The sequence below is a fragment of the Hydractinia symbiolongicarpus genome, chromosome 11, assembly GCF_029227915.1.
Source record: "Hydractinia symbiolongicarpus strain clone_291-10 chromosome 11, HSymV2.1, whole genome shotgun sequence".
Taxonomy (NCBI): Eukaryota; Metazoa; Cnidaria; class Hydrozoa; order Anthoathecata; family Hydractiniidae; genus Hydractinia; species Hydractinia symbiolongicarpus.
In genome coordinates this window covers 19,986,430-20,007,341 of record NC_079885.1, presented here as the reverse complement: position 1 = coordinate 20,007,341, position 20,912 = coordinate 19,986,430, and the positions used below count along the sequence as shown (strand labels likewise).

General features: G+C 41.3%; 1 protein-coding gene and 19 non-coding genes across 20 annotated transcripts; 19 read left to right on the top strand and 1 right to left on the bottom strand.

The window, feature by feature from the left end:
* The first annotated feature begins 1,297 nt into the window (after positions 1–1,297).
* On the top strand, positions 1,298–1,371 carry Trnan-guu (transfer RNA asparagine (anticodon GUU)). The gene has a single exon. It is a non-coding gene; the product is annotated as a tRNA-Asn (tRNA).
* Positions 1,372–1,832: 461 nt separating this feature from the next.
* On the top strand, positions 1,833–1,906 carry Trnan-guu (transfer RNA asparagine (anticodon GUU)). The gene has a single exon. It is a non-coding gene; the product is annotated as a tRNA-Asn (tRNA).
* A 194-nt stretch (positions 1,907–2,100) lies between these two features.
* Positions 2,101–2,174, top strand: Trnan-guu (transfer RNA asparagine (anticodon GUU)). Its single transcript has one exon. It is a non-coding gene; the product is annotated as a tRNA-Asn (tRNA).
* Positions 2,175–3,156: 982 nt separating this feature from the next.
* Positions 3,157–3,230, top strand: Trnan-guu (transfer RNA asparagine (anticodon GUU)). The gene has a single exon. It is a non-coding gene; the product is annotated as a tRNA-Asn (tRNA).
* A 985-nt stretch (positions 3,231–4,215) lies between these two features.
* On the top strand, positions 4,216–4,289 carry Trnan-guu (transfer RNA asparagine (anticodon GUU)). Its single transcript has one exon. It is a non-coding gene; the product is annotated as a tRNA-Asn (tRNA).
* A 1,249-nt stretch (positions 4,290–5,538) lies between these two features.
* Trnan-guu (transfer RNA asparagine (anticodon GUU)) lies at positions 5,539–5,612 on the top strand. Its single transcript has one exon. It is a non-coding gene; the product is annotated as a tRNA-Asn (tRNA).
* Positions 5,613–6,597: 985 nt separating this feature from the next.
* On the top strand, positions 6,598–6,671 carry Trnan-guu (transfer RNA asparagine (anticodon GUU)). The gene has a single exon. It is a non-coding gene; the product is annotated as a tRNA-Asn (tRNA).
* Positions 6,672–8,206: 1,535 nt separating this feature from the next.
* Positions 8,207–8,280, top strand: Trnan-guu (transfer RNA asparagine (anticodon GUU)). Its single transcript has one exon. It is a non-coding gene; the product is annotated as a tRNA-Asn (tRNA).
* A 462-nt stretch (positions 8,281–8,742) lies between these two features.
* Positions 8,743–8,816, top strand: Trnan-guu (transfer RNA asparagine (anticodon GUU)). Its single transcript has one exon. It is a non-coding gene; the product is annotated as a tRNA-Asn (tRNA).
* A 463-nt stretch (positions 8,817–9,279) lies between these two features.
* Trnan-guu (transfer RNA asparagine (anticodon GUU)) lies at positions 9,280–9,353 on the top strand. Its single transcript has one exon. It is a non-coding gene; the product is annotated as a tRNA-Asn (tRNA).
* A 1,743-nt stretch (positions 9,354–11,096) lies between these two features.
* LOC130613494 (uncharacterized) lies at positions 11,097–12,176 on the bottom strand. Its single transcript, XM_057434829.1, has one exon. The coding sequence runs from the start codon at positions 12,174–12,176 to the stop codon at positions 11,097–11,099; it is 1,080 nt and encodes a 359-aa protein (XP_057290812.1).
* Positions 12,177–14,004: 1,828 nt separating this feature from the next.
* Trnan-guu (transfer RNA asparagine (anticodon GUU)) lies at positions 14,005–14,078 on the top strand. The gene has a single exon. It is a non-coding gene; the product is annotated as a tRNA-Asn (tRNA).
* Positions 14,079–14,541: 463 nt separating this feature from the next.
* Positions 14,542–14,615, top strand: Trnan-guu (transfer RNA asparagine (anticodon GUU)). Its single transcript has one exon. It is a non-coding gene; the product is annotated as a tRNA-Asn (tRNA).
* Positions 14,616–15,615: 1,000 nt separating this feature from the next.
* Positions 15,616–15,689, top strand: Trnan-guu (transfer RNA asparagine (anticodon GUU)). The gene has a single exon. It is a non-coding gene; the product is annotated as a tRNA-Asn (tRNA).
* A 463-nt stretch (positions 15,690–16,152) lies between these two features.
* Trnan-guu (transfer RNA asparagine (anticodon GUU)) lies at positions 16,153–16,226 on the top strand. Its single transcript has one exon. It is a non-coding gene; the product is annotated as a tRNA-Asn (tRNA).
* A 463-nt stretch (positions 16,227–16,689) lies between these two features.
* Positions 16,690–16,763, top strand: Trnan-guu (transfer RNA asparagine (anticodon GUU)). The gene has a single exon. It is a non-coding gene; the product is annotated as a tRNA-Asn (tRNA).
* A 463-nt stretch (positions 16,764–17,226) lies between these two features.
* Positions 17,227–17,300, top strand: Trnan-guu (transfer RNA asparagine (anticodon GUU)). Its single transcript has one exon. It is a non-coding gene; the product is annotated as a tRNA-Asn (tRNA).
* A 463-nt stretch (positions 17,301–17,763) lies between these two features.
* On the top strand, positions 17,764–17,837 carry Trnan-guu (transfer RNA asparagine (anticodon GUU)). The gene has a single exon. It is a non-coding gene; the product is annotated as a tRNA-Asn (tRNA).
* A 1,537-nt stretch (positions 17,838–19,374) lies between these two features.
* Positions 19,375–19,448, top strand: Trnan-guu (transfer RNA asparagine (anticodon GUU)). The gene has a single exon. It is a non-coding gene; the product is annotated as a tRNA-Asn (tRNA).
* A 1,000-nt stretch (positions 19,449–20,448) lies between these two features.
* Positions 20,449–20,522, top strand: Trnan-guu (transfer RNA asparagine (anticodon GUU)). The gene has a single exon. It is a non-coding gene; the product is annotated as a tRNA-Asn (tRNA).
* Positions 20,523–20,912: the final 390 nt, after the last annotated feature.

The window sequence follows — 20,912 nt, the reverse complement described above, 5'->3', positions numbered from 1 at the left end:
TTTGGTGGTTCAAGCCCACCCGGGGAAGCGACGAACAAATATGTCCACCAGAAGAATCAGAGAGTGCTATCACTGCCTCTTATTCCTAATGTCACGTTAACTGTAAGAGCAACGGTAGTGTTACTCTTGTAGCCATGTTTACTGGCATCATCAGATGTGCTATTAAAAGTAAATGAAAGTAAATGAGCCAACTTGTAAATAGGGAAACTTCAGTAAGTTTCATGTCTCCGTGGCGCAATTGGTTAGCGCGTTCGGCTGTTAAACGAAAGGTTGGCGGTTCAAGCCCACCCGGGGACGCAATGAACAAATACTTCGATCAGATGAAACAGTTAGTGCTACCACTGCTTATGATTCCCAATGTCACGATAATTGTAAAAGCAACAGTAGTTTTAGTCTTGAAACTACGTTTACCTGCATAGTCAGATGTGGTGTTAAAAACATTGAAATTGAATTAGCTAACTAGTAAATAGGGATACTTCGGTATGTTTCGTGTCTTAGTGCCGCAATTGGTCAGCGCGTTCGGCTGTTAACGGAAAGGTTGGTGGTTCAAGCCCACCCGGGGAGGCGATGAACAAATATGTCCATCAGAAGAATCAGAGAGTGCTATCACTGCCTCTTATTCCTAATGTCACGTTAACTGTAAGAGCAACGGTAGTGTTAATCTTGTAGCCATGTTTACTGGCATCATCAGATGTGCTATTAAAAATAAATGAAAGTAAATAAGCCAACTTTTATATAGGGAAACTTCAGTAAGTTTCATGTCTCCGTGGCCCAATTGGTTAGCGCGTTCGGCTGTTAACCGAAAGGTTGGTGGTTCAAGCCCACCCGGGGACGCAATGAACAAATTCTTTGATCAGATGAAACAGATAGTGCTACCACTGCTTATGATTCCTAATGTCACGATAATTGTAAAAGCAACGGTAGTTTTAGTCTTGAAACTACGTTTACCTGCATAGTCAGATGTGGTGTTAAAAACATTGAAATTGAATTAGTTAACTAGTAAATAGGGATACGTCAGTGTGTTTCGTGTCTTAGTGCCGCAATTGGTTAGCGCGTTCGGCTGTTAACGGAAAGGTTGGTGGTTCAAGCCCACCCGGGGAGGCGATGAACAAATATGTCCATCAGAAAAATCAGAGAGTGCTATCACTGCCTCTTATTCCTAATGTCACGTTAACTGTAAGAGCAACGGTAGTGTTACTCTTGTAGCCATGTTTACTGGTATCATCAGATGTGCTATTAAAAATAAATAAAAGTAAATGAGTCAACTTGTAAATAGGGAAACTTCAGTAAGTTTCATGTCTCCGTGGCGCAATTGGTTAGCGCGTTCGGCTGTTAACCGGAAGGTTGGTGGTTCAAGCCCACCCGGGGACGCAATGAACAAATACTTCGATCAGATGAAACATATAGTGCTACCACTGCCTCTTATTCCTAATGTCACGTTAACTGTAAGAGCAACGGCAGTTTTAGTCTTGAAACTACGTTTACCTGCATAGTCATATGTCGTGTTAAAAACATTGAAATTGAATTAGCTAACTAGTAAATAGGGATACTTCAGTATGTTTCGTGTCTTCGTGCGCAATTGGTTAGCGCGTTTGGCTGTTAACGGAAAGGTTGGTGGCTCAAGCCCACCGGGGAGGCGATGAACAAATATGTCCATCAGAAGAATCAGAGAGTGCTATCACTGCCTCTTATTCCTAATGTCACGTTAACTGTAAGAGCAACGGTAGTCTTACTCTGGTAGCCATGTTTACTGGCATCATCAGATGTGCTATTAAAAATAAATGAAAGTAAATGAGCCAACTTGTAAATAGGGACACTTCAGTAAGTTTCATGTCTCCGTGGCGCAATTGGTTAGCGCGTTCGGCTGTTAACCGAAAGGTTGGTGGTTCAAGCCCACCCGGGGACGCAATGAACAAATACTTCGATCAGATGAGACAGTTAGTGCTACCACTGCTTATGATTCCCAATGTCACGATAATTGTAAAAGCAACGGTAGTTTTAGTCTTGAAACTACGTTTAACTGCATAGTCAGATGTGGTGTTAAAAACATTGAAATTGAATTAGCTAACTAGTAAATAGGGAAACTTCAGTAAGTTTCATGTCTCCGTGGTGCAATTGGTTAGCGCGTTCGGCTGTTAACCGAAAGGTTGGTGGTTCAAGCCCACCCGGGGACGCAATGAACAAATACTTCCATCAAATGAAACAGATAGCGCTACCACTGCTTATGATTCCTAATGTCACGATAATTGTAAAAGCAACGGTAGTTTTAGTCTTGAAACTACGTTTACCTGCATAGTCAGATATGGTGTTAAAAACATTGAAATTGAATTAGCTAACTAGTAAATAGGGATACTTCAGTATGTTTCGTGCCTTCGTGTCTCAATTTGTTGGCGCGTTCGGCTGTTTGCAGAAAGGTTGGTTCAAGCCCACCGGGGAAGCGATGAACAAGTATGTCCATCAGAAAAATCAGAGAGTGCTATCACTGCGTCACGTTAACAGTAAGAGCAACATTAGTGTTACTGTTGTAGCCATGTTTACTGGCATCATCAGATGTGCTATTAGAAATAAATGAAAGTAAATGTGTCGACTTGTAAATAGGGAAACTTCAGTAAGTTTCATGTCTCCGTGGCGCAATTGGTTAGCGTGTTCGGCTGTTAACAGAAAGGTTGGTGGTTCAAGCCCACCAGGTGACGCAATGAACAAATACTTCGATCAGATGAAACAGTTAGTGCTACAACTGCTTATGATTCCTAATGTCACGATAATTGTAAAAGCAACGGTAGTTTTAGTCTTGAAACTACGTTTACCTGCATAGTCAGATGTGGAGTTAAAGACATTGAAATTGAATTAGCCTACTGGTGAATAGGGATACTTCAGTAAGTTTCGCGTCTCCGTAGCGCAAATTGTTGGCGCGTTCGGCTGTTAACGGAAAGTTTGGTGGTTCAAGCCCACCCGGGGAAGCGATGAACAAGTATGTCCATCAGAAAAATCAGAGAGTGCTATCACTGCCTCTTATTCCTAATGTCACGTTAACTGTAAGAGAAACGGTAGTGTTACTGTTGTAGCCATGTTTACTGGCATCATCAGATGTGCTATTAGAAATAAATGAAAGTAAATGAGTCAACTTGTAAATAGGGAAACTTCAGTAAGTTTCATGTCTCCGTGGCGCAACTGGTTAGCGCGTTTGGCTGTTAACCGAAAGGTTGGTGGTTCAAGCCCACCCGGGGACGCAATGAACAAATTCTTTGATCAGATGAAACAGATAGCGCTACCACTGCTTATGATACCTAATGTCACGATAATTGTAAAAGCAGCGGTAGTTTTAGTCATGAAACTACGTTTACCTGCATAGTCAGATGTGGTGTTTCAAACATTGAAATTAAATTAGCTAACTAATAAATAGGGATACTTCAGTATGTTTCGTGCCTTCGTGTCTCAATTTGTTGGTGCGTTCGGCTGTTAGCGGAAAGGTTGGTGGTTCAAGCCCACCGGGGAAGCGATGAACAAGTATGTCCATCAGAAAAATCAGAGAGTGCTATCACTGCGTCACGTTAACTGTAAGAGCAACGGTAGTGTTACTGTTGTAGCCATGTTTACTGGCATCATCAGATGTGCTATTAGAAATAAATGAAAATAAATATGTCAACTTGTAAATAGGGAAACTTCGTTAAGTTTCATGTCTCCGTGGCGCAATTGGTTAGCGTGTTCGGCTGTTAACCGAGAGGTTGGTGGTTCAAGCCCACCAGGTGACGCAATGAACAAATACTTCGATCAGATGAAACAGTTAGTGCTACAACTGCTTATGATTCCTAATGTCACGATAATTGTAAAAGCAACGGTAGTTTTAGTCTTGAAACTACGTTTACCTGCATAGTCAGATGTGGAGTTAAAGACATTGAACATGAATTAGCTAACTAGTAAATAAGGATACTTCAGTATGTTTCGTGTCTTAGTGCCGCAATTGGTTAGCGCGTTCGGCTGTTAACGGAAAGGTTGGTGGTTCAAGCCCACCCGGGGAGGCGATGAACAAATATGTCCATCAGAAGAATCAGAGAGTGCTATCACTGCCTCTTATTCCTAATGTCACGTTAACTGTAAGAGCAACGGTAGTGTTACTCTTGTAGCCATGTTTACTGGCATCATCAGATGTGCTATTAAAAATAAATGAAAGTAAATGAGCCAACTTGTAAATAGGGAAACTTCAGTAAGTTTCATGTCTCCGTGGCGCAACTGGTTAGCGCGTTCGGCTGTTAACCGAAAGGTTGGTGGTTCAAGCCCACCCGGGGACGCAATCAACAAATACTTCCATCAAATGAAACAGATAGCGCTACCACTGCTTATGATTCCTAATGTCACGATAATTGTAAAAGCAACGGTAGTTTTAGTCTTGAAACTACGTTTACCTGCATAGTCAGATATGGTGTTAAAAACATTGAAATTGAATTAGCTAACTAGTAAATAGGGATACTTCAGTATGTTTCGTGCCTTCGTGTCTCAATTTGTTGGCGCGTTCGGCTGTTAGCGGAAAGGTTGGTTCAAGCCCACCGGGGAAGCGATGAACAAGTATGTCCATCAGAAAAATCAGAGAGTGCTATCACTGCGTCACGTTAACAGTAAGAGCAACATTAGTGTTACTGTTGTAGCCACGTTTACTGGCATCATCAGATGTGCTATTAGAAATAAATGAAAGTAAATGTGTCAACTTGTAAATAGGGAAACTTCAGTAAGTTTCATGTCTCCGTGGCGCAATTGGTTAGCGTGTTCGGCTGTTAACAGAAAGGTTGGTGGTTCAAGCCCACCAGGTGACGCAATGAACAAATACTTCGATCAGATGAAACAGTTAGTGCTACAACTGCTTATGATTCCTAATGTCACGATAATTGTAAAAGCAACGGTAGTTTTAGTCTTGAAACTACGTTTACCTGCATAGTCAGATGTGGAGTTAAAGACATTAAAATTGAATTAGCTAACTAGTAAATAGGGATACTTCAGTATGTTTCGTGTCTTAGTGCCGCAATTGGTTAGCGCGTTCGGCTGTTAACGAAAAGGTTGGTGGTTCAAGCCCACCCGGGGACGCAATGAATAAATACTTCGATCAGATGAAACAAATAGTGCTACCACTGCTTCTGATTCCTATTGTCACGATAATTGTAAAAGCAACGGTAGTTTAGTCTTGAAACTACGTTTACCTGCATAGTCAGATGTGCTGTTAAGAACACTGAAATTGAATTAGCCTACTGGTGAATAGGGATACTTCAGTAAGTTTCGCGTCTCCGTAGCGCAAATTGTTGGCGCGTTCGGCTGTTAACGGAAAGTTTGGTGGTTCAAGCCCACCCGGGGAAGCGATGAACAAGTATGTCCATCAGAAAAATCAGAGAGTGCTATCACTGCCTCTTATTCCTAATGTCACGTTAACTGTAAGAGAAACGGTAGTGTTACTGTTGTAGCCATGTTTACTGGCATCATCAGATGTGCTATTAGAAATAAATGAAAGTAAATGAGTCAACTTGTAAATAGGGAAACTTCAGTAAGTTTCATGTCTCCGTGGCGCAACTGGTTAGCGCGTTTGGCTGTTAACCGAAAGGTTGGTGGTTCAAGCCCACCCGGGGACGCAATGAACAAATTCTTTGATCAGATGAAACAGATAGCGCTACCACTGCTTATGATACCTAATGTCACGATAATTGTAAAAGCAGCGGTAGTTTTAGTCATGAAACTACGTTTACCTGCATAGTCAGATGTGGTGTTTCAAACATTGAAATTAAATTAGCTAACTAATAAATAGGGATACTTCAGTATGTTTCGTGCCTTCGTGTCTCAATTTGTTGGTGCGTTCGGCTGTTAGCGGAAAGGTTGGTGGTTCAAGCCCACCGGGGAAGCGATGAACAAGTATGTCCATCAGAAAAATCAGAGAGTGCTATCACTGCGTCACGTTAACTGTAAGAGCAACGGTAGTGTTACTGTTGTAGCCATGTTTACTGGCATCATCAGATGTGCTATTAGAAATAAATGAAAGTAAATGTGTCAACTTGTAAATAGGGAAACTTCGTTAAGTTTCATGTCTCCGTGGCGCAATTGGTTAGCGTGTTCGGCTGTTAACCGAGAGGTTGGTGGTTCAAGCCCACCAGGTGACGCAATGAACAAATACTTCGATCAGATGAAACAGTTAGTGCTACAACTGCTTATGATTCCTAATGTCACGATAATTGTAAAAGCAACGGTAGTTTTAGTCTTGAAACTACGTTTACCTGCATAGTCAGATGTGGAGTTAAAGACATTGAACATGAATTAGCTAACTAGTAAATAAGGATACTTCAGTATGTTTCGTGTCTTAGTGCCGCAATTGGTTAGCGCGTTCGGCTGTTAACGGAAAGGTTGGTGGTTCAAGCCCACCCGGGGAGGCGATGAACAAATATGTCCATCAGAAGAATCAGAGAGTGCTATCACTGCCTCTTATTCCTAATGTCACGTTAACTGTAAGAGCAACGGTAGTGTTACTCTTGTAGCCATGTTTACTGGCATCATCAGATGTGCTATTAAAAATAAATGAAAGTAAATGAGCCAACTTGTAAATAGGAAAACTTCAGTAAGTTTCATGTCTCCGTGGCGCAATTGGTTAACGCGTTCGGCTGTTAACCGAAAGGTTGGTGGTTCAAGCCCACCCGGGGACGCAATGAACAAATACTTTGATCAGATGAAACAGATAGTGCTACAACTGCTTATGATTCCTAATGTTACGATAATTGTAAAAGCAACGGTAGTTTTAGTCTTGAAACTACGTTTACCTGCATAGTCAGATGTGGTGTTAAAAACATTAAAATTGAATTAGCTAACTAGTAAATAGGGATATTTCAGTATGTTTCGTGTCTCCGTGCTGCAATTAGTAAGCGCGTTCGGCTGTTAACGGAAAGGTTGGTGGTTCAAGCCCAAACGGGGAAGTGATGAACAAATATGTCCATCAGAAGAATCAGAGAGTGCTATCACTGCCTCTTATTCCTAATGTCACGTTATTTGTAAGAGCAACGGTAGTGTTACTCTTGTAGCCATGTCTACTGGCATCATCAGATGTGCTATTAAAAATAAATGAAAGTAAATGAGCCAACTTGTAAATAGGGAAACTTCAGTAAATTCATGTCTCCGTTGCGCAATTGGTTAGCGCGTTCGGCTGTTAACCGAAAGGTTGGGGGTTCAAGCCCACCCGGGGACGCAATGAATAAATACTTCGATCAGATGAAACAAATAGTGCTGCCATAGCTTCTGATTCCTATTGTCACGATAATTGTAAAAGCAACGGTAGTTTAGTCTTGAAACTACGTTTACCTGCATAGTCAGATGTGGAGTTAAAGACATTGAAATTGAATTAGCTAACTAGTAAATAGGGATACTTCAGTATGTTTCGTGTCTTAGTGCCGCAAGTCGTTAGCGCGTTCGGCTGTTAACGGAAAGGTTGGTGGTTCAAGCCCACCCGGGGAGGCGATGAACAAATATGTCCATCAGAAGAATCAGAGAGTGCTATCACTGCCTCTTATTCCTAATGTCACGTTAACTATAAGAGCAACGGTAGTGTTACTGTTGTAGCCATGTTTACTGGCATCATCAGATGTGCTATTAGAAATAAATGAAAGTAAATGTGTCAACTTGTAAATAGGGAAACTTCATTAAGTTTCATGTCTCCGTGGCGCAATTGGTTAGCGTGTTCGGCTGTTAACCGAAAGGTTGGTGGTTCAAGCCCACCAGGTGACGCAATGAACAAATACTTCGATCAGATGAAACAGTTAGTGCTACAACTGCTTATGATTCCTAATGTCACGATAATTGTAAAAGCAACGGTAGTTTTAGTCTTGAAACTACGTTTACCTGCATAGTCAGATGTGGAGTTAAAGACATTGAAATTGAATTAGCTAACTAGTAAATAGGGATACTTCAGTATGTTTCGTGTCGTAGTGCCGCAATTGGTTAGCGCGTTCGGCTGTTAACGGAAAGGTTGGTGGTTCAAGCCCAGCCGGGGAGGCGATGAACAAATATGTCCATCAGAAGAATCAGAGAGTGCTATCACTGCCTCTTATTCCTAATGTCACGTTAACTGTAAGAGCAACGGTAGTGTTACTCTTGTAGCCATGTTTACTGGCATCATCAGATATGCTATTAAAAATAAATGAAAGTAAATGAGCCAACTTGTAAATAGGGAAACTTCAGTAAGTTTCATGTCTCCGTGGCGCAATTGGTTAGCGCGTTCGGCTGTTAACCGAAAGGTTAGTGGTTCAAGCCCACCCGGGGACGCAATGAACAAATACTTTGATCAGATGAAACAGATAGTGCTACAACTGCTTATGATTCCTAATGTCACGATAATTGTAAAAGCAACGGTAGTTTTAGTCTTGAAACTACGTTTACCTGCATAGTCAGATGTGGTGTTAAAAACATTGAAATTGAATTAGCTAACTAGTAAATAGGGATGTTTCAGTATGTTTCGTGTCTCCGTGCCGCAATTAGTAAGCGCGTTCGGGTGTTAACGGAAAGGTTGGTGGTTCAAGCCCAAACGGGGAAGCGATGAACAAATATGTCCATCAGAAGAATCAGAGAGTGCTATCACTGCCTCTTATTCCTAATGTCACGTTATTTGTAAGAGCAACGGTAGTGTTACTCTTGTAGCCATGTCTACTGGCATCATCAGATGTGCTATTAAAAATAAATGAAAGTAAATGAGCCAACTTGTAAATAGGGAAACTTCAGTAAATTCATGTCTCCGTTGCGCAATTGGTTAGCGCGTTCGGCTGTTAACCGAAAGGTTGGTGGTTCAAGCCCACCCGGGGACGCAATGAACAAATTCTTTGATCAGATGAAACAGATAGTGCTACCACTGCTTATGATTCCTAATGTCACGATAATTGTAAAAGCAACGGTATTTTTAGTCTTGAAACTACGTTTACCTGCATAGTCAGATGTGGTGTTAAAAACATTGAAATTGAATTAGCTAACTAATAAATAGGGATACTTCTGTAAGTTTCGCGTCTCCGTAGCGCAATTTGTTGGCGCGTTCGGCTGTTAACGGAAAGTTTGGTGGTTCAAGCCCACCCGGGGAAGCGATGAACAAGTATGTCCATCAGAAAAATCAGAGAGTGCTATCACTGCCTCTTATTCCTAATGTCACGTTAAATGTAAGAGAAACGGTAGTGTTACTGTTGTAGCCATGTTTACTGGCATCATCAGATGTGCTATTAGAAATAAATGAAAGTAAATGAGTCAACTTGTAAATAGGGAAACTTCAGTAAGTTTCATGTCTCCGTGGCGCAATTGGTTAGCGCGTTCGGCCGTTAACCGAAAGGTTGGTGGTTCAAGCCCACCCGGGGACGCAATGAACACATTCTTTGATCAGATGAAACAGATAGTGCTACCACTGCTTATGATTCCTAATGTCACGATAATTGTAAAAGCAACGGTAGTTTTAAGCTAAGGCGCCACGAGGAACATTTTCATGCGCGTGCTATGCAACATTGCTGCATAGCACGCGCATAAAAAAAATTACTCGTGTCCCATGCCTATTTTTCACTGCAATGCAGCAAAAAAATGTTGCATGGAGCAAACATTTTACTCCACAACTTCGGGGACAAAATAGATCTGAATCTATTTTGCTCCCGTGCTCCGGGGACAAAATGTGCTGAAAAATTTGTTGTGGAGCAAATGTTGCACGTGTCCCCACCTTCTGCAACAAATATTTTACAAAATTATTTGAGGCATTATTTTATTGACCAATCAAATCACAGAAAGATATAAACAAGTTTTTTTCTTGAGAAGTTGAACTGCAAGTGAAGAGTAGCTAGTGAGAAAATAGCGAAAATGGCGGATGAAAAGAAAAAACTATCAGACGAGGAGAAAGTTACTTTAATAAACTTTTATAAAGCAAACCCAACGTTATGGGACAGTGGGAATATATATTACAAAAATAAAGACAAAAAAGAAGCTGCGAAAATAGACCTTGTCACTGAATTTGAGGGGGCGTATAGCTGTGATTTTCTAGAAAAAGCATTCCATTCTCTTCGTTCATCGGTGCTCCGTGAAGTTAAACGTAATGCTGGAAGCGAAGTTCCATCGAAAAAGTGGAAGTTTTATGAACAAATGGAGTTTATCGTAACTGATCTTTCAAAAGAAAAGAAAAAAGCGCAACTTTCGTCCGACGAGTTGGAAGAATTGATTGATTTTTATCGTGAAAATCCCGCGCTTTGGAACCACACTCTACAAGATTATAGAGACAGAGTGTTGTGCGAAGCTCTGATGGTCAAACTGAGTGAGCGTTTTGATGGGAAGTATACCGTAAACGAGCTCAAAACGTCATGGCATAACGCATTGACAAAGTATAGAAGTGAGCGCAATAGGGAGATTGGATCAAGATCCTCTGGTGCAGGTGTAAACGAAGCATATTTTTCTACCTGGAACCATTATAATCAAATGGATTTCGTTGAGATTACTTGCGATATGGATGAGACCGTCGATACAATGAACGAGGATGAACCACGTACCCCTGCTCCTAAAAAACGACGGGAGAAGAAGATGACGGAGGAGCAGTGTGCCAAAGCCGAACTGTGGAAAGCGTTGACAACTTCCATCACACAAAGGGCTGATCACCATGAAATCCGGCCGCAACAAGCTTCTACATATGGATGCGAAGCGCAATCTGCTGTCGAAAAACGTGCCCAAATTTTTGGAAGTACAGTGGCCGACAGTTAGGTCCAGTGCGAACTAAAAGATTGGCCAAGGTTGAAGAAAAAAATCATGGATATTTTTTTCGAGTATGAAGAGCAGAAACAACACCAATCTATGCCTACCAACCATCATGCTCGTATGTTCGCAGCTTCAACGTTTACTCCATACACCCCATCATATCCCATGGCAAATACATATACTGGTATGCTGCAATCGCCACCTCTACCTTCTCAAAATCAGCCGTATTCACCCGCAAATTCATCCTGTTCGAACGATACGTTTTGATACGTTACGTTATGGTTGGCAGACATTTTCTGGAGTAAAATAAATCAGAAAAATATATTAAAAGTTCAGTAAATCTTATCATTTTTTATTTATCCTCGCAAAAAATAAAATTAAATGTCAACTCTAGCGCAATGCCACTGCCAGCGTACAGCACCTTCCATTACGAAATACTCCGTGAACTCGTCTCTTATTGCTTTGGCTTGATTACTAGATCGATTGCCGTAAATGTCATTGGACAGTGAAAACCATGTGCCAGTAGGAGTATGTTCTCTCCAAGCACCTTCGATAATTTCACCACGCTCATTCTCTCGGTCGACAAGACCAATTGGTAGCTCAATTTTGCCCACAGAACTTTTGCTCCTCTGCCAGTTATGCAATGCCACTGTTGCCATTGTGACGGTAGAAACCTTTTCTGGTTCTAAGTTTATAGGTCGACGAAAAATGCGCCACCGATTTGCCAATATCCCAAATCCGTTTTCAGAAATTCTTCTCTTTCGTGACAGTCGATAATTGAAGATGCGTTTGTTTACTGTCAGATTTTTTTGTGGATAAGGCTTCATCAGGTAATTCTTAAGAGGAAACGCATCATCTCCTGTTATCACATACGGCACTTTGTTGTTTCGACCTGGTAAATTGCAAACTTCTGGTAAATTTAGCGATCCACTGTCTAGCGCCTTCTTTAAATTACATTGGTCCCATATACCTCCATCAGAATTTCTACCGTTCGCTCCAACTTCCACATAAAGAAACTCATATTCTGGCCCGACAAGAGCCATAAGCACTACACTGTCTGTCCCTTTATAGTTTCGGTAATGAGACCCTGAATTTGGGGGCTGCTGAATGACGATATGCTTCCCATCGAGAGCACCTAATCCATTTGGGAAGTTCCAACGCTCATTGAACTTTCTGGAGATATCTAGCCATTCCCCCTGTGTTTTCGGAGTTGAAAGGAAGGTTGGACCCAACCTCTTTATGATAGCTTCAGATACTTCCATAACAGCTGCTGAAATTCTTTTTCTTGACACTCTGAATTGAAATTCTAAAGACCTGAAAGTCTCACCAGTCGCTAAGTAACGTAGGGCCACGCAAACGAGCTCAGCTGGTGTGATAGAATTCCTCATATTTGTATCTTGTTTCTGCAAATCCTCAGAAAGAAGACCGACTAGGTATTCGAATTGAGCGTTATTCATACGTATATACCCTCTACATTTCTTCTCATCGTTTTTATTTCGTTGAAGATTGTATGAAAAGCGCCAAGACACTCTCTATTCCCAAGCCACGGTTGCACCCAGCAATTTCTTGGTGGTTCTTCACGATCTTCCTCTTCTTCTTCGTCCAACAAAAGTAAAGCTAAAATAACTTCTCTGTTTATTCCTGCCATATTTTAATCACACATGAACTCAATAAAAAACTTAAGGATACGTAATACCCTTTGAGCATGATTTTTTAACTTCGATTTTCGAAATAATCTTGCAGCAAAAAAGATGTGGCGCCACGAGAAACATTTTCATGCGCATGCTATGGGACATGTTGCATAGCACGCGCATGAAAATGTTCCTCGTGGCGCCTTAGCTTTAGTCTTGAAACTACGTTTACCTGCATAGTCAGATGTGGTGTTAAAAACATTGAAATTGAATTAGCTAACTAATAAATAGGGATACTTCAGTATGTTTCGTGTCTCGTGCCGCAATTGGTTAGTGCGTTCGCCTGTTAACTGAAAGGTTGGTGGTTCAAGCCCACCCGGGGAAGCGATGAACAAATATGTCCATCAGAAGAATCAGAGAGTGCTATCACTGCCTCTTATTCCTAATGTCACGTTAACTGTAAAAGCAACGGTAGTGTTACTCTTGTAGCCATGTTTACTGGCATCATCAGATGTTCTATTAAAAATAAATGAAAGTAAATGAGCCAACTTGTAAATAGGGAAACTTCAGTAAGTTTCATGTCTCCGTGGCGCAATTGGTTAGCGCGTTCGGCTGTTAACCGAAAGGTTGGTGGTTCAAGCCCACCCGTGGACGCAATGAACAAATACTTCCATCAGATGAAACAGATAGCGCTACCACTGCTTATGATTCCTAATGTCACGATAATTGTAAAAGCAACGGTAGTTTTAGTCTTGAAACTACGTTTACCTGCATAGTCAGATATGGTGTTAAAAACATTGAAATTGAATTAGCTAACTAGTAAATAGGGATACTTCAGTATGTTTCGTGCCTTCGTGTCTCAATTTGTTGGCGCGTTCGGCTGTTAACGGAAAGGTTGGTGGTTCAAACTCACCCGGGGAAGCGATGAACAATTATGTCCATCAGAAAAATCAGAGAGTGCTATCACTGCCTCTAATTCCTAATTGCACGTTAACTGTAAGAGCATCGGTAGTGTTACTGTTGTAGCCATGTTTACTGGCATCATCAGATGTGCTATTAGAAATAAATGAAAGTAAATGTGTCAACTTGTAAATAGGGAAACTTCAGTAAGTTTCATGTCTCCGTGGCGCAATTGGTTAGCGCGTTCGGCTGTTAACGGAATGGTTGGTGGTTCAAGCCCACCCGGGGACGCAATGAACAAATTCTACGATCAGATAAAACAGATAGTGCTACCACTGCTTATGATTCCTAATGTCACGATAATTGTAAAAGCAACGGTAGTTTTAGTCTTGAAACTACGTTTACCTGCATAGTCAGATGTGGTGTTAAAAACATTGAAATTGAATTAGCTAACTAATAAATAGGGATACTTCAGTATGTTTCGTGTCTCCGTGCCGCAATTGGTTAGCGCGTTTGACTGTTAACGGAAAGGTTGGTGGTTCAAGCCCACCCGGGGAAGCGATGAACAAATATGTCCATCAGAAGAATCAGAGAGTGCTATCACTGCCTCTTATTCCTAATTTCACGTTAACTGTAAGAGCAACGGTAGTGTTACTCTTGTAGCCATGTTTACTGGCATCATCAGATGTGCTATTAAAAATAAATGAAAGTAAATGAGTCAACTTGTAAATAGGGAAACTTCAGTAAGTTTCATGTCTCCGTGGCGCAATTGGTTAGCGCGTTCGGCTGTTAACCGAAAGGTTGGTGGTTCAAGCCCACCCGGGGACGCAATGAACAAATTCTTTGATCAGATGAAACAGATAGTGCTACCACTGCTTATGATTCCTATAGTCACGATAATTTTAAAAGCAACGGTAGTTTTAGTCTTGAAACTACGTTTACCTGCATAGTCAGATGTGGTGTTAAAAACATTGAAATTGAATTAGCTAACTAATAACTAGGGATACTTCAGTATGTTTCGTGTCTCCGTGCCGCAATTGGTTAGCGCGTTCGCCTGTTAACGGAAAGTTTGGTGGTTCAAGCCCACCCGGGGAAGCGATGAACAAATATGTCCATCAGAAGAATGAGAGAGTGCTATCACTGCCTCTTATTCCTAATGTCACGTTAACTGTAAAAGCAACGGTAGTGTTAATGTTGTAGCCATGTTTACTGGCATCATCAGATTTTCTATTAAAAATAAATGAAAGCAAATGAGCCAACTTGTAAATAGGGAAACTTCAGTAAGTTTCATGTCTCCGTGGCGCAATTGGTTAACGCGTTCGGCTGTTAACCGAAATGTTGGTGGTTCAAACCCACCCGGGGACGCAATGAACAAATACTTCGATCAGATATAGGAGATAGTGCTACCACTGCTTATGATTCCTAATGTCACGATAATTGTAAAAGCAACGGTAGTTTTAGTCTTGAAACTACGTTTACCTGCATAGTCAGATGTGGTGTTAGAAACATTGAAATTGAATTCGCTAACTAGTATATAGGGATACTTCAGTATGTTTCGTGTCTCCGTGCCGAAATTGGTTAGCGCTTTCGGCTGTTAACGGAAAGGTTGGTGGTTCAAGACCACCCGGGGAAGCGATGAACAAGTATGTCCATCAGAAAAATCAGAGAGTGCTATCACTGCCTCTTATTCCTAATGTCACGTTAACTGGAAGAGCAACGGTAGTGTTACTGTTGTAACCATGTTTGCTGGCATCATCAGATGTGCTATTAAAAATAAACGAGAGTAAATGAGATAACTTTTAAATAGGGAAACTTCAGTAAGTTTCATGTCTCCGTGGCGCAATTGGTTAGCGCGTTCGGCTGTTAACCGAAGGGTTGGTGGTTCAAGCCCACCCGGTGAGGCAAGGAACAAACACTTCGATCAGATGAAACAGATAGTGCTACCACTGCTTATGATTCCTAATGTCACGATAATTTTAAAAGCAACGGTAGTTTTAGTCTTGAAACTACGTTTACCTGCATAGTCAGATGTGGTGTTAAAAACATTGAAATTGAATTAGCTAACTAATAACTAGGGATACTTCAGTATGTTTCGTGTCTCCGTGCCGCAATTGGTTAGCGCGTTCGCCTGTTAACGGAAAGTTTGGTGGTTCAAGCCCACCCGGGGAAGCGATGAACAAATATGTCCATCAGAAGAATGAGAGAGTGCTATCACTGCCTCTTATTCCTAATGTCACGTTAACTGTAAAAGCAACGGTAGTGTTAATGTTGTAGCCATGTTTACTGGCATCATCAGATTTTCTATTAAAAATAAATGAAAGCAAATAAGCCAACTTGAAAATAGGGAAACTTCAGTAAGTTTCATGTCTCCGTGGCGCAATTGGTTAACGCGTTCGGCTGTTAACCGAAATGTTGGTGGTTCAAACCCACCCGGGGACGCAATGAACAAATACTTCGATCAGATATAGGAGATAGTGCTACCACTGCTTATGATTCCTAATGTCACGATAATTGTAAAAGCAACGGTAGTTTTAGTCTTGAAACTACGTTTACCTGCAAAGTCAGATGTGGTGTTAGAAACATTGAAATTGAATTCGCTAACTAGTATATAGGGATACTTCAGTATGTTTCGTGTCTCCGTGCCGAAATTGGTTAGCGCTTTCGGCTGTTAACGGAAAGGTTGGTGGTTCAAGACCACCCGGGGAAGCGATGAACAAGTATGTCCATCAGAAAAATCAGAGAGTGCTATCACTGCCTCTTATTCCTAATGTCACGTTAACTGGAAGAGCAACGGTAGTGTTACTGTTGTAACCATGTTTGCTGGCATCATCAGATGTGCTATTAAAAATAAATGAAAGCAAATAAGCCAACTTGAAAATAGGGAAACTTCAGTAAGTTTCATGTCTCCGTGGCGCAATTGGTTAACGCGTTCGGCTGTTAACCGAAATGTTGGTGGTTCAAACCCACCCGGGGACGCAATGAACAAATACTTCGATCAGATATAGGAGATAGTGCTACCACTGCTTATGATTCCTAATGTCACGATAATTGTAAAAGCAACGGTAGTTTTAGTCTTGAAACTACGTTTACCTGCAAAGTCAGATGTGGTGTTAGAAACATTGAAATTGAATTCGCTAACTAGTATATAGGGATACTTCAGTATGTTTCGTGTCTCCGTGCCGAAATTGGTTAGCGCTTTCGGCTGTTAACGGAAAGGTTGGTGGTTCAAGACCACCCGGGGAAGCGATGAACAAATATGTCCATCAGAAGAATGAGAGAGTGCTATCACTGCCTCTTATTCCTAATGTCACGTTAACTGTAAAAGCAACGGTAGTGTTAATGTTGTAGCCATGTTTACTGGCATCATCAGATTTTCTATTAAAAATAAATGAAAGCAAATAAGCCAACTTTAAAATAGGGAAACTTCAGTAAGTTTCATGTCTCCGTGGCGCAATTGGTTAACGCGTTCGGCTGTTAACCGAAATGTTGGTGGTTCAAACCCACCCGGGGACGCAATGAACAAATACTTCGATCAGATATAGGAGATAGTGCTACCACTGCTTATGATTCCTAATGTCACGATAATTGTAAAAGCAACGGTAGTTTTAGTCTTGAAACTACGTTTACCTGCAAAGTCAGATGTGGTGTTAGAAACATTGAAATTGAATTCGCTAACTAGTATATAGGGATACTTCAGTATGTTTCGTGTCTCCGTGCCGAAATTGGTTAGCGCTTTCGGCTGTTAACGGAAAGGTTGGTGGTTCAAGACCACCCGGGGAAGCGATGAACAAGTATGTCCATCAGAAAAATCAGAGAGTGCTATCACTGCCTCTTATTCCTAATGTCACGTTAACTGGAAGAGCAACGGTAGTGTTACTGTTGTAACCATGTTTGCTGGCATCATCAGATGTGCTATTAAAAATAAACGAGAGTAAATGAGATAACTTGTAAATAGGGAAACTTTAGTAAGTTTCATGTCTCCGTGGCGCAATTGGTTAGCGCGTTCGGCTGTTAACCGAAGGGTTGGTGGTTCAAGCCCACCCGGGGACGCAATGAACAAACACTTCGATCAGATGAAACAGATAGTGCTACCACTGCTTATGATTCCTAATGTCACGATAATTGTAAAAGCAACGGTGGTTTTAGTCTTGAAACTACGTTTACCAGCATAGTCAGATGTGGTGTTAAAAACATTGAAATTGAATTAGCTAACTAGTAAATAGGGATATTTCAGTATGTTTCGTGTCTCCGTGCCGCAATTGGTAAGCGCGTTCTGGTGTTAACGGAAAGGTTGGCGGTTCAAGCCCAAACGGGGAAGCGATGAACAAATATGTCCATCAGAAGAATGAGAGAGTGCTATCACTGCCTCTTATTCCTAATGTCACGTTAACTGTAAAAGCAACGGTAGTGTTAATGTTGTAGCCATGTTTACTGGCATCATCAGATTTTCTATTAAAAATAAATGAAAGCAAATAAGCCAACTTTAAAATAGGGAAACTTCAGTAAGTTTCATGTCTCCGTGGCGCAATTGGTTAACGCGTTCGGCTGTTAACCGAAATGTTGGTGGTTCAAACCCACCCGGGGACGCAATGAACAAATACTTCGATCAGATATAGGAGATAGTGCTACCACTGCTTATGATTCCTAATGTCACGATAATTGTAAAAGCAACGGTAGTTTTAGTCTTGAAACTACGTTTACCTGCAAAGTCAGATGTGGTGTTAGAAACATTGAAATTGAATTCGCTAACTAGTATATAGGGATACTTCAGTATGTTTCGTGTCTCCGTGCCGAAATTGGTTAGCGCTTTCGGCTGTTAACGGAAAGGTTGGTGGTTCAAGACCACCCGGGGAAGCGATGAACAAGTATGTCCATCAGAAAAATCAGAGAGTGCTATCACTGCCTCTTATTCCTAATGTCACGTTAACTGGAAGAGCAACGGTAGTGTTACTGTTGTAACCATGTTTGCTGGCATCATCAGATGTGCTATTAAAAATAAACGAGAGTAAATGAGATAACTTGTAAATAGGGAAACTTCAGTAAGTTTCATGTCTCCGTGGCGCAATTGGTTAGCGCGTTCGGCTGTTAACCGAAGGGTTGGTGGTTCAAGCCCACCCGGTGAGGCAAGGAACAAACACTTCGATCAGATGAAACAGATAGTGCTACCACTGCTTATGATTCCTAATGTCACGATAATTGTTAAAGCAACGGTAGTTTTAGTCTTGAAACTACGTTTACCTGCATAGTCAGATGTGGTGTTAGAAACATTGAAATTGAATTCGCTAACTAGTAAATAAAGATACTTCAGTATGTTTCGTGTCTCCGTGCCGAAATTGGTTAGCGCTTTCGGCTGTTAACGGAAAGGTTGGTGGTTCAAGCCCACCCGGGGAAGCGATGAACAAGTATGTCAATCACAAAAATCAGAGAGTGCTATCACTGCCTCTTATTCCTAATGTCACGTTAACTGTAACAGCAACGGTAGTGTTACTGTTGTAACCATGTTTGCTGGCATCATCAGATGTGCTATTAAAAATAAACGAAAGTAAATGAGATAACTTGTAAATAGGGAAACTTCAGTAAGTTTCATGTCTCCGTGGCGCAATTGGTTAGCGCGTTCGGCTGTTAACCGAAAGGTTGGTGGTTCAAGCCCACCCGTGGACGCAATGAACAAATACTTCCATCAGATGAAACAGATAGCGCTACCACTGCTTATGATTCCTAATGTCACGATAATTGTAAAAGCAACGGTAGTTTTAGTCTTGAAACTACGTTTACCTGCATAGTCAGATATGGTGTTAAAAACATTGAAATTGAATTAGCTAACTAGTAAATAGGGATACTTCAGTGTGTTTCGTGCCTTCGTGTCTCAATTTGTTGGCGCGTTCGGCTGTTAACGGAAAGGTTGGTGGTTCAAGCCCACCCGGGGAAGCGATGAACAAGTATGTCCATCAGAAAAATCAGAGAGTGCTATCACTGCCTCTTATTCCTAATTTCACGTTAACTGTAAGAGCAACGGCAGTGTTACTGTTGTAGCCATGTTTACTAGCATCATCAGATGTGCTATTAGAATTAAATGAAAGTAAATGTGTCAACTTGTAAATAGGGAAACTTCAGTAAGTTTCATGTCTCCGTGGCGCAATTGGTTAGCGCGTTCGGCTGTTAACCGAAAGGTTGGTGGTTCAAGCCCACCCGGGGACGCAATGAACAAGTTCTTTGATCAGATGAAACAGATAGTGCTACCACTGCTTATGATTCCTATAGTCACGATAATTTTAAAAGCAACGGTAGTTTTAGTCTTGAAACTACGTTTACCTGCATAGTCAGATGTGGTGTTAAAAACATTGAAATTGAATTAGCTAACTAATAAATAGGGATACTTCAGTATGTTTCGTGTCTCCGTGCCGCAATTGGTTAGCGCGTTCGCCTGTTAACGGAAAGGTTGGTGGTTCAAGCCCACCCGGGGAAGCGATGAACAATTATGTCCATCAGAAGAATGAGAGAGTGCTATCACTGCCTCTTATTCCTAATGTCACGTTAACTGTAAAAGCAACGGTAGTGTTAATGTTGTAGCCATGTTTTCTGGCATCATCAGATGTTCTATTAAAAATAAATGAAAGCAAATGAGCCAACTTGTAAATAGGGAAACTTCAGTAAGTTTCATGTCTCCGTGGCGCAATTGGTTAGCGCGTTCGGCTGTTAACTGAAAGGTTGGTGGTTCAAACCCACCCGGGAACGCAATGAACAAATACTTCGATCAGATAAAGGAGATAGTCCTATCACTGCTTATGATTCCTAATGTCACGATAATTGTAAAAGCAACCGTAGTTTTAGTCTTGAAACTACGTTTACCTGCATAGTCAGATGTGGTGTTAGAAACATTGAAATTGAATTCGCTAACTAGTAAATAGGGATACTTCAGTATGTTTCGTGTCTCCGTGCCGAAATTGGTTAGCGCTTTCGGCTGTTAACGGAAAGGTTGGTGGTTCAAGCCCACCCGGGGAAGCGATGAACAAGTATGTCCATCAGAAAAATCAGAGAGTGCTATCACTGCCTCTTATTCCTAATGTCACGTTAACTGTAAGAGCAACGGTAGTGTTACTGTTGTAACCATGTTTGCTGGCATCATCAGATGTGCTATTAAAAATAAACGAAAGTAAATGAGATAACTTGTAAATAGGGAAACTTCAGTAAGTTTCATGTCTCCGTGGCGCAATTGGTTAGCGCGTTCGGCTGTTAACCGAAAGGTTGGTGGTTCAAGCCCACCCGGTGACGCAAGGAACAAACACTTCGATCAGATGAAACAGATAGTGCTACCACTGCTTATGATTCCTAATGTCATGATAATTGTAAAAGCAACGGTAGTTTTAGTCTTGAAACTACGTTTACGGCATAGTCAGATGTGGTGTTAAAGACATTGAAATTGAATTAGGTAACTAGTAAATAGGGATACTTCAGTATGTTTCGTGTCTTCGTGCCGCAATTGGTTAGCGCGTTCGGCTGTTAACGGAAAGGTTGATGGTTCAAGCCAACCCGGGGAGGCGATGAACAAATATGTCCATCAGAAGAATCAGAGAGTGCTATCACTGCCTCTTATTCCTATTTTCACGTTAACTGTAAGACCAACGTTAGTGTTACTCTTGTAGCCATGTTTACTGGCATCAT